We start from the raw sequence: 11957 nt of genomic DNA on the forward strand, positions 1-11957 counted from the left end.
GGATGTGCAAAACAGCTGCAGCTGGGGAGGAAACTGGTTTGCTGAAATCTTTGTGGGCAAATGTGAAGCATTAGCGCACATTTTGGCTTCGGTCGCTGCTCCTGCACGCTCCCGGCATTCTGATGTTAACAGGAAGTGACGTCACGTGTCTTCGTGAGTTATGTGGGTTTTTTTGTGCTCAACCATAAATATTGTGTTAAAGTTGCAGCGTTTTGGGCAAATTTGATAAAAACTTACGATTTCACAGGGTTAGCTTGATTTTGCATTAATAGTTGCGATCGCAGCATCTTCGTTGGTTCGTGCAGCCATCTTGAGGTGTAGGCTGAGAAATTAAAGGGTGAGCGTAGTTATTTTAAACCAGTGGCTGAAATTTAAAGGTTTGTGTTCCCAGCTTCTACATGAAATCTACAAACTGAACCAGTTCCAGCAGTAACATGTTTAAACCAACATGTTTGTACTATTATATGAAAATAAACACAAGAAGACAAACAGTCCTGAAGATTTATAGACTTTCACAATAAAACACTGAACCTTTGAGGGGTGAGACATTAAAAGCACCAGATTTACCTTGAATTTTACTTTATAAACAAGTTTAGGTTCTTTATTTGTAACCAGGTGTTTTCAAGGTTGGGGAAATGCTAGATATTAAACACAAAGTTTTGTAATATAAAGCACTAAAGGTTGAATTAAAATCTTTATATATCTTTTCTTCGTAAAGCATTTTCCTGCAGTCAGAAGCAGAACGGTGCTGTGATTCGGGGAAAAGGGTCGATCAGAAATAACAACTGAGTGGTCAGCGGGTTCGTGGTCGAACAGCTGAGCGGGGCTGTCCAGCCTGCAGTTTATTAAAATATACTTTTAAAAAAATCAGGAGTTTAGCCTTTAAATAGGACGCTTGTGACAAAATCAAAGTTTAATAATAACATTCAACACAAACAGCAGCTGGAACAATAGAAAAAAGGCATGTTTTTTTTTTTTTCCTGAAGTCTGTTAGTCCTTAAGAGCTGAGAAAAGTGCAGAAATAAAAAAACGGGACTCCTTCAGTCGGCGGTGAAGATCCTCGCAGCGATGTCGTCCAGCAGCCAGTCTACTCCGGCCAGCAGGTTCTCTCCGGTCACGGCGCTGCACCCGATGACGCACCAGTGGTGACTCTTGATGTCGTCCAGAGCCAACGCCTGCAGGAGAGGAAGAAACGAGCAAAAATGAGGCGTTTATTTTAATAAAAGTAAAAAATGAAGCGGACGGATCCGTCAGGCGTCACCTCTCTGATCGCCTCTTTGCTCAGTGCTCCCGGCAGGTCCTGCTTGTTGGCGAACACCAGCAGCGTGGCGCCGGCTAACCTCTGCGGGGGGAAAAAAAAAACATGATCAGACCCGATTTAAACAACCTCTGTTTGGAGTTTAGTTCAGACTTAAAACATCTCCAAATAAAAAACTAATTTTAGTTTCCAGGTGAGAATTTTGTGGTTATTTTGAAAGCGTGAATCAGCCGAACGCCGGCCGTGGAACTTCTGACACTTCCTGCAGGAACAGATCAGAATACTCATGTATGCTAACATCTTAACAAATTGTTTTTTCTAATACCACGTGCTTTTCACTGACGTCATCACAGTGGGACTAGTTAAGACGGAAGCTGGGAGGAATGTGACGTTCTCCGACTTTTCCTGCCCTTTTGATGACAGCACCAACAGGTTATGGGCCCAAAAGGGAGCTGGGAGGCTGCGTTCAGACTGTCCTAAAGATCGGATTTGAGTCCCTTTTGCCTGCAGTGTGAACGCAGCCTTCCTGCGCCGGTTTGGCATAAACAGCCAATCAGAACGCAGAGAGGACTGCAGGGGTTTTTCATTCAGGCTCTTTTCTTTTCGCTGTTAAGTTTGTTTGTTTTGCTCTGATGTTTCTATCAGCTGTAAAACGACCATAACAGAAACAAACTATGGTTTTTAAAGGTTCCTGCGCGTCGTCTGGAAGTCAAAGAAAAAAAAAAGGTGCGAACCTCCTCCAGCAGCAGAGCGCCGAGCTCCCGCCGGCAGTCGTCCAGTCGGAGCCGGTCTGCGCTGTCCACCACCCACACCAGCCCGTCTGTGCTCTCAAAGTAGTTCCTCCAGTAGGAGCGCAGCGACTTCTGACCGCCCACGTCCCAAATGTTTAATTTAAACCTGAAGGAAAAGTGCAGTTAGGAGAGCAGGGTGAAGGTGACGGTTAGGGGTAAACCTAAAAAAACAAACAAACCAGGAAACAGTAAAAACGGCTCAGCAAATATAGTTTACTGTGGATTTTTATTTGTTTTTATTTCAACAGAATCCTCGTATTGGTTTTTCTGAAGCAGATTGAAGAAAAAGACATTTTTATTTCACCTCATTGTTCTTACGAGCTGCAAACGACTTAGATGTGTTTGTTCCAGAGGAGGTTCTCCGACTTTAGAAACTTGGTAACTATCACAGATTTTGCAAGACAAAAATATAACTTGATGTTTTAACATTGAGTTTGTTTTACAAACGAAATAAATTAAAAAGGAGGCAGAAACAGGAGCCAATGTTTCCAATCTGAACTGTAAGAATCAGCTGAAGGAAAAAAGGATTTTTACAGTAAAAAAGGCTCAATTTAAACCTTCAATAACAGAAGAAATGAGGTTAACAAAATTTTAAAATCAAGCTCCTTCTACTTAGTGGAGCTTATGCATCTAATAAATCCAATAAAGTTCTGTCAGTTTGTTTCCTCATATTTGACCTGAAAGCAAACAGTTTGTTAAATCATGTAGAAGGTTTGTTCTATAAGTTTTGACTGTTTAGCTGTTAAATAAAATAAGTTTGAGTCCTGTTTGTGGTTTGGTTTTGAACGAGTTGGTGGTGTCCTGGAGGACCTCTGTCCTGCAGGTTTTAGGTGTTTCTCTGCTCTGACTCACCTGATCTGAATGACTGAGTGATTAACAGGTTTCTGCAGGACCTGAAGACCTGCTGAGGAGCAGAGAAATACCTAAAACCTGCAGGATGGAGGTCCTCCGGGACCAGGACACCACGGAGGTGCTGTCTTTGTCTGTTTCTGTCTGTGGAAATCAGGTCTCCTACCCTCGGTGCTCCAGAGTCTTGATGTTGAAGCCCAGTGTGGGTGAGATGGTGCTGACATCTTCTCCGTTGAACTTCTTCAGGATGGTCGTCTTCCCCGCGTTGTCCAGCCCTCTGCACGCGACAGGTCAAAGAAACCTCACACACATTTTATTAAACCATAAAATGATAAAAAGATTTTAACCGACGATGTTACAGCAAACACCTATAACGGGCTGTTAGCTTATATCCATAACACGAAGCAGAGCGGGCTGATTTTTCACTCGGTTTGAATCTAGAGGGATAGCTTGTTTTTAGCTTAGCTTAGCTGCTAGGCTAAACCGTTATAGAAAGGATACAACATGAGAAGCCTCATTTCGCGCTCCTTTTGTTTCATCTTCTTCAAAATCGTCAACAATCCCATCCCGGCGCCTACAGTATTAAATACTAACCGCAACAATATATATGTGAAAATACACAATTCTGTATTAAATACGTTTAGCTTTCAGTAACAGCATTACGATCCAAAATGTGCTACAAACGCTAGTCCCGCCCCTAAAGCCCCCGATTGGTTCGGTTGGTGATAGGAACGTTTTGATTGGATGTTGGAGATTGGCTGCAGCTGGCTGATTGGTCAGATTTATTGTAATGCGTCCGTGTGATTCTGTGCCGCTTTGGGCGCTTTCTTGTGACGTCACTGAGGTCGCCCCATTGACCAGGATACTTAATGAGTTTTAAAGTAGGCTAAAGATTTATTTAAATCATTTAAATGTAAACTGTTACACTTTATTTATTCATTTATTTTCTTTAAATTTATTACAGCTCTAGTTGAAATAGATTGCGCATAAAAATCTGTTCATGAGTCCAGTTTTTAACCTATTAAAAAAAAAAAAATTATTAAAAAATGTTTTTATTTTGTAACTTATGCATTTTTGGTTGCTGCATATTTTACTCACCATTTGTTGGAATTCTGCTTGATATGCAAAACAAATAATAAAAAAACCAAACAAGCTGCAGAAAGTTAAAATAGCAATGTTTTCAAAATTTTCTACCATTTGAACTTGAAAAATTCAGCCACAAATGAGGAAACTGAGTCATATCAGTGCCTACTGGGGTCTTACCGATATAGTTTTCATGGTGTAACACAAACAATTACAACTTGTTTCTTTTTAATTTTAAAAATAAATAAAAAAGGGAGGAAAAAAGCAACTTATGCTCCTGTTTTTGATGAGAATCTTTGCTCGACGTGTCCCAAACCCTCAAGGCTCAAAACATTCATATCGAAACTTTTCTCAGGTTTTGCAACAATCTGTTGACAAAGATTTGTCACATGATTTCTTTGTCCAAAAAACAAACCTAACGAAGGCGATGTGACACATCCTTCTCCATGTCATCAGATCCCTGAAAAACAAAAGGAAAAGCAAGCGGAGAGCAGAAAATACAATAAAACATAAAATATTAATAAAAGGGATAAGTTCATTTCAAGCAGGTTGAGTATAGGCATGTAGGAAATACCTTTTTATTATAGAAAATAAGATAATATGATGTAAACAAAACAAAAAAATCTGGTTAAACTTAGATCGATTTGCTAACGCAAGCACTTTTAAAATAAAGACAATAAAATTAAAACACCTCAAATTAAAAAAAAAAACAGATATGAAACTGATGTGATAATGGAGAAACAAAACCTGATGAGCAGCCTTAAAAAAAAAACTCATGTAGCTTTATATCTCTTATTTTTATAAAGATCCGAAGAAGAAGAGAGAACAGCGGGAAGAAGAAGTCTGAGTAACTCATTAAAGGTTCAGACTTTAGTTTTTATCTTTATAAATCTAAAGAACTGAGCTTCTTTTCTGACGTAAGGAAAACGTTTCCTCAGACGTTTATCTCAATCTTACCAGCTGCTGCTGAAAGGTGAAGGTCGGCCTTTAAGGGTTGGTCTGTTTCTGTCAAGATGGCCGCCACAGCCACACAAATACGACGACAGCTCAGCCGATTTTACGAACATGGCGGTAAAATCTGATGCCGCAGTAGCTGAGAGTTTTAATTATTTCAGTTGAATTTACCCTCAATAACAGGATTATTCATCATTATGTGTTAAAGCCATAAAAGCTGTCAAAATACACAAGTTTTAAATGTTTTTATTTGATTTTTATTTGTATTTGTATCTCATTTGAGAATAAAAATACACAAAATTCACCACTAAAAGCCTTCAGCGAAGCTTGTAACAAATGAACGAAATCTGCAGAGTCGTGTTTTGTTGCCAACAATTACGAGTTGTAAACAAAGGCAAGGAGGAATATTTGCTGTTTTTACAAAAAAAACCTGAAGAGTTTGAGTTAGATTACCTCCCAAACAACCAGTCAATGTGTACAAACTGTATTAGAAGCACAAAAATAAAGTTTTTATAAACTATTTCGGCAGCTATTATGGATTTAAACTTAAATATTTTAACTAAATTATGAATCTGACATTCTGTTCATTCAGGAGAACTATTTAAAATTCTTAGTCTTATGTAAAGAGTTCCCTTGAATAGTTTGTTTAATGTTGGCTCCTGGGAACAGAGCAGCTTTTTCCAACCTCTGACTAAAAGCTTTTTTTTTTTTCTAATAAAGTGAAGTCATTCACAGATTTCAGGAGAATCACTTTTCTTTTTAAAGTCATGTCACGTCCTGCTGAGAACCAGTAAAGGGCTGCTGGTCGTTGTTTGAGGGGCTTGGTGCTTCATTTCCTGGTTTAAAAAAAGAAATTCCTCCAGAAATTCCCAGTCTAGGAAGAGCGAGCCCCTCTTTCCTAATATGGTCATAAGCCCAGACTGGTTCCGTCTAAAAAAACGAACACATAAAAAACGGTTCATTCATTCATTACCGTGGTGCATTTAGGCGCCGTAGGAAATTGGAGCTCGGTGAAAAAAAGATGGAGAAACAGTTTTTTAGGATTTCAAGTGATCTTGCGGTCATTAGCGCAGAAGGGGAGCTGAAGGATGTTGCAAGTTAAACTCAACAGAAACTTTAAACTGGAAAAAAATAACAAAACGAATAAAAATAAACAGTTTTAATAGAAGCTGCCTGTGTTGAACATTAGGTCTAAGTGGGAAAACTGAAGGAAGATAAAATTAAAAATAACAACTGAAAAAGGAGTCAGCACTTGTAGCGAGTATAAATGGCTCCGCGTGTTAGACTGATCCTAACTTTGGCGACGGTCATTCGCGACAGCGGAACTAACGTGCCGCACGTGAAGGCACCACCACCCGCCCGGTGCTCTTCGCCTCAACGAGTCTGTTTAAAAGAAAGCGAAACCGAAAGGAGCCGCGGCACCCCGTTGCATCATCAGCACCCCACCCCCGGAGCCGTCATAAACCCTTCCCTGCCCCCTCCCTCCCTCCGGAGCCGCTGCTCGCCTCAGAACGCCGCGCTCCTTCCTCCCCTCCGGCCGGAACCCACAGCTGCACCGGGCGGCCGCGGCGGCTCCAGCCGGGCGCGGACGCACGGAGATGCCCCTGCTGTTTATGGACGCCGGGTACGAGCCCAACAGCCCCGACTCCCTGTCCGCCGAGGAGAGCTGCAGGAACACCTCCGGACTGGTAGGAGCCCGTCAAACTAACCGCAACTAACCACTCCGTTAACTAGTTCTAGTTAATTATCAATTAGCTGCTGTGGGGTATTAATTAGTACTACTGGATTAGTGCGGAGTGGATGCAAAACATCAACCAAAGCTCAGATATTACTCCTAAATCAGATGGAGGAATGCTTTACTTTTTATTTTACTTTACAGTAGGCTAATCCATCTTTACTGTATTTTGATTTTAATGGTCTTATATTTTACCCAGAATGCTTTGTGGATTTACAGTAACATCACCTGTTGAGAGTTCAGCGATTTTTTTTTTTTTTTTTTTTTTACTGTGAAAAACCAACAACTGCAATAAAAAGCAGCAATTTTACCACCGAAACTGCAAAAATCCTGCAGTGTAAGCACTGATCTGTCCAGTCGTGGGAGTATTTCAATATAAAATCGACCAAAGCTTTGAAAATAAAACAATTTAGGGTTAATATAATGTTTACGTTCAGCGCGTACCCGCGTTTCAGAACTGCGCATCAGCGAATCCGGAAAACTGCCGGAGTGAACAGTTTCAAATGATACAATGCAGTTCAGGAAAAACTTTATTTATTTATTTTTTTTAAATGTTTGAGTTCAGAGTTTGTAACGAGCAGCTTTAAAGTTTGACAATAAAACATTTATTTCTCCTAGAATAATTCTTTATTTTCTAACAGATGTGTTTTTGCTTATTGAAAAACTTCTGATAATCCAAAGTAATTAAATGTTTTGATTTAAGGGTTAAACAAGTAACGTTTGTTTATTTATTGGTACGACTGTTTCTGTCAAACGTAAGAATTGAGACATTTTCTCGGTTCCCCTTAACGCCGCGGGACTCGGGGAGAACTTCGAGAAGCAAGCGAACGCATCGCTCTCGCTCACCAGGGCCTTCCCTGAATGTTCCCGCTCTGCTGCCCTGAACGCACCAAATGTTTCCGATCCAGCAGCTCCGAAACAAAAAAACAAAACAAAAACGGGAATTTCAGCTGTAGGAGCTTGTTTTAATAGGAATCTATAGGGGGAAAAAAGTCAACAGCAGAGATTCTGATGGGATCTAATGAGTAACTGAAGTTATCTTTTCTTATCCAGTGAACAGGAAATCATCTTCATGTTAGTTTTGAGTTCAGTGCGGTTTAAAGGTTATGAGCAGTTAATATGTAACCTGCTGTAGATGGCGGATTGACGAGCTAACGCTAACGCTTTTACACAAACCCTTCTGTCGCCGTCACTTTTTTTTTTTTTAAACATTACGTCGGTATTTCGGTGGACATATTTGTGACGTTCCTCCCAGAAGCGCACCCAGCTGCACAGGAAGTGCTACAGCCAGCTGCTGCTGCTGAACCGTCACGAAGCGTGAAACAAATGGCGGCGTTCGCTCAGCCTAGCGCCGACTAGCCGTTAGCCCGTCAGTCCGGTCAGATGGTTTAACGAGCCATCTGCAGCAGGTAAGATATTGACTCCAGAGCCAGGCTTCAGAGGGTCTGGGTTATCTAAACCATCCAAACGTGTTTTTATTCAGCTCCGGTTTGATTTTAATAATTAAGATTTTAAGGGATTTATTATTAGGGACTTTAATGATTCTTTATTTTTGTTTCAAATGAAAATAACAACAGAAGGTTTTTATTTTAATGAAAAAACTCGGTGGTTTTGTTCTTGGAGGTAAAAAAACGTGACCTTAGTTGAAGGATTCCCCTCCGTCGATGACTTTATTGACTTTTAGTTCATGTGACACGTTCAACCTTAGGAGCGAGCAGATCTGCAAAAATTAACCCCCGTCTGTCCCTCTGTCTGTCTGTCTCTGCAGGACAGGGACGGGGAGGTCCAACGGAAGGGACCCAGAGTGACGAAGAAGAGGGAGAAGAACCGAGACGCGGCGAGGAAGAGCCGCCGGAAACAAACCGAGCGGGCCGACGAGCTTCACGAGGTCCGACACGCTCGCTCCTGGAAAATTTATCCGTTTGTTTTTCTTCCCTTCCTGCTTCCCTTCCACTCCTCTGACTTTCAGTTTTTCTCTCGGTCACACACCCCTGTGTGTGTGTGTGTGTGTTGTGCAACCTGCTCGCACGCTGGAAGCCGTTTCTTGTAAATACTCGCCTTTAGGAGAAGCACTCTCCCCCGGCTGTCCTCCCCTCAGGCCCGCCCCCTTGCCCTCGTCTCTCCCCACACACACACACACACACATTCCTCTCTGCATTACTCTCCAGGTACGAGCTCACACTCATTACTCACCTTTCTTCCTCCTGATCAGGTTTTACCTTTTCAAACTAGTCGTAGTCGTTCCTCTAAGGTGAGTAATACCTGGATGGCGCGCAGACCTGAACACTGAGTCAAACGTGTACGCCGTAAAGTACGCGGCGTCCCCGACACGGAAACCCGATACAGCTCTTTGTTTTGTTGAGGCTTTTCTTAACGATGCCTACAGTAACCGTGCCTTCACGCAGACGTGACGTGACGACAGAAAACAGAAACGTCTGCTCAATGAACCGAAATGAGCCGGTTTGCTGTTTTTACATCAGGAGCTAAAGGAACCGAACAGGAAACACCTCTCGAACCTTTGGCTATAAGTATAGAAGAGATTGCCTCTGAAGTTGTATCTCGACAGAAACCCCCCACACAGGAAAGTCTGAATGAGTCAATCTGGCGCTCGCACCGAATAATGTCTTTAAAGGGATAAATTGCGTTAAAATCTCCTCTTTTCTGGGTTTGAAATGCAGCCTTGGATGTCCAAAATCGCCTGGAAAATCTGAAATAGTGTGTGGAACCATTAATCTAACGTGATTTATGTCCCATCCACTGTAGCTCGGAAGAATAAAGTCAGACCTCACTTCCTGTTTGTTTATTTCAGTGTTACTAACTTTAAAAATCTTTAAGCGATTTGTTTAACTTTGAGAAGACAAGAGCTCAAAATGTGCTCGTTTACTTCCTGTGATTAGTTGCAAACGAGCCTTGTTGGTTTAAGTACAAAAAGATACGTGTGATGTGATGTTAATTGGCAACAATTAGTGTCTTACCTGTCGTAGAAAGCTCTTTAATCAACCTGTTTGGATTAATGAGCTAACGGCTAATTAATCCAGACTTGGCGCCATGTTATAAACCCTCACATCGACGCCAGTGTCCGCTGATTGACACGGAAATCAGTAAATCTTTACAGACTTTCGGCCGGAGTTTCGTTAATATTTCTTCTGGAGCGACCTCCGTAGAGCAAAAATAAAACAGAGTTTGAACGAGCTGCTGTGAAGCGTTTGAGAACGGAGTCATTTCTTAGGCTGGCGGCGGTCCGTGTTGATCAGCTCGGCGCTTAGATGAACTCTTCCTTCAGGCTGACGGAAACGACGGCGACTGTTTATAGAAGCAGCGTAGAACGAAGGAATCGTGGCCACGAAAAAAGAAAAAAAAAACCCAGAACAAAAGCAAAATGTCTATGGAAAGGATTAGAGGAAAAGACTTCCTGTTTTGTGCCGTAACTGTTAAGTTGGGGTTGCTGTGTGCAGTTTGTGTCCTGAAAGATCCACAGAAGAAAAGAAAACCTCTGAGTCGAGGGTCTCAAAACCAGCTGCGACTAAAAAAGCTCCAAAAACAAAAACAGGCCAGAGTCTTGTGTTTTGACCAAAGTGTTTCACAGATTTGCCTTTAATCTCTCAGTAAAACACACATTCTTTAAACTAATCTGTATAAAATAAATAAATAAATAAATGGTGTACTTATGGACCAGGGGCAGACAGATCTGACTCCGGACGACGATGATCTGTCAGTACGCGGCAGACAAAGTAAAGACATACACACGCTCAACCCTCCGCCAAGGCCACAGCGTCAGTAAAAAAATAGTCCGGATCAGAATCTGGATCGGAACCAACATTTAATCCCAACATTTCCTGAACAACAAACCAACGGACACAACCGGAAACAAAAAGGCTCACATGTAGGAGCAGAGAGAAGGTTTTAACAAAGGGGTCACCTGTGACCTTTGACCCCATGAACCATGAAATCAACGGTGATCACCCTTGACCCAAGAGGTGTCCAGCTGCAGAGTTGGAGCTCGGGTTGATCTTTGACCTTCGACCGGATCACCACCAAACCTTAATCCCTTCTTCCTTGTTCCGTGTTTGACGTTTCCCAAAGATTTCATGAAAATCCGTTCCTAACTTTTTAAGTGATCTTATCCGCAGACAGACAGATGCTACAGACATCGTGACCTCCTTGGCAGAGGTAAAGATTAAAAATAAAATAAGTAAAAATAAGACTTTTATTGGTATTTTCTGTGTATCAGGTTAGTAGAGCCGACGTTCATCAGTGTAGCTAAAAACAAACAGAACATTTAATCTTTTCACCTGTTCTGATTAGTGTTTTTACAACTAAAGACCTAAATTCCAATATAAACATATATATTTCTTTCTACCAGAACAAACTACATTTAGGTTAGCTCATCAGACTATCCTGACAGGAGCGACTGGACGACACAAACTGTCAAAATTCCATCCAAACCACAGCGAAACCAGGCGTGCTGAGGAAACAGGCTGACAGAGATTTAAAGGCAAAAAGCTGTGCTGATGGACAGGTTTTTTAAGAACACACACACACACACAGCGGGTTTGTCTGCTGTCCAACGAATCATTTGTTCATTGGTTACTCCACTGGTACCAATCGTTTAGGAGCTTTGTGTCAAACAATAGTTAAAGTCCCATCTTATACAGGTTTATCCATTTTCTGACTGAGAACACAAACATACAATAAAACAGCTTTAGTCAAAAGGAAAGCAAAAGTTGCGATAACCGAGCTTCTGCCCCGTGACCTTTTTGAAGCGGTTAATCTCACCGTGCAGCCTGTCAGATAAAAGGTGACTGAGATGAATTTATGAATGGGTGTGTCTCCTCCGTGTGTAGTAAGGCCCGACTTTCATTTTCTCTCTTTCATCTCTTTCAGTTCTGCTTTCAGGGCTCCGTTTGCAGAAGCTCCGCAACGACAATAAACTCTTTTTTTTTTTTTTTTTTTTTTTTTAAAAAGCACAGAGTTGTGTCAGCAGGTCTCGGGTTAAAGGGTCAGCGCGTGTTTTTTTTTTTTTTTTTTATCAGATAGGAATCCCTGTTAATGTCGGTGCTGTTCAAGCAAGTGCAAATTGAAAAGTTTGATTATCTTTAATGTCTTCCTGGACTGTTGGCAACCACTTGGAGACACAAAACTTTAAGGGAAATGCTCAAATTTTCACTTGGAGTTGCACTGAATTGGAAATATTTTACGTAACCGCCAACAAGTTGACATTCTTGCAACATCCCTGCGATATTTTTCCTTTTGCTTTTTGGCAAATTAGTCACAAAGTGTCTTAATT

General features: G+C 41.4%; 2 protein-coding genes across 2 annotated transcripts in view; one reads left to right on the forward strand and one right to left on the reverse strand.

The window, feature by feature from the left end:
- Positions 1 to 887: 887 nt before the first annotated feature.
- On the reverse strand, positions 888 to 6375 carry arl2 (ADP-ribosylation factor-like 2). Its single transcript, XM_017427992.3, has 5 exons — positions 3400 to 6375; positions 3065 to 3175; positions 1993 to 2155; positions 1262 to 1342; positions 888 to 1175 (listed from the first exon to the last, which is right to left on the reverse strand). The coding sequence occupies exons 1-5, from the start codon at positions 3462 to 3464 to the stop codon at positions 1041 to 1043; spliced, it is 555 nt and encodes a 184-aa protein (XP_017283481.1). The 5' UTR covers positions 3465 to 6375; the 3' UTR covers positions 888 to 1040.
- A 61-nt stretch (positions 6376 to 6436) lies between these two features.
- batf2 (basic leucine zipper ATF-like transcription factor 2) overlaps positions 6437 to 11957 on the forward strand; it is a 9540-nt gene continuing 4019 nt past the window's right edge. Inside the window, exons 1-2 of the mRNA XM_017428003.3 lie at positions 6437 to 6623; positions 8439 to 8558. Coding sequence (XP_017283492.1) covers positions 6534 to 6623; positions 8439 to 8558 — 210 coding nt within the window. The 5' untranslated portion in view covers positions 6437 to 6533. The remainder of the gene's footprint in view (positions 6624 to 8438; positions 8559 to 11957) is intronic.

This window comes from Kryptolebias marmoratus, linkage group LG7 (genome assembly GCF_001649575.2).
Source record: "Kryptolebias marmoratus isolate JLee-2015 linkage group LG7, ASM164957v2, whole genome shotgun sequence".
NCBI lineage: Eukaryota > Metazoa > Chordata > Actinopteri > Cyprinodontiformes > Rivulidae > Kryptolebias > Kryptolebias marmoratus.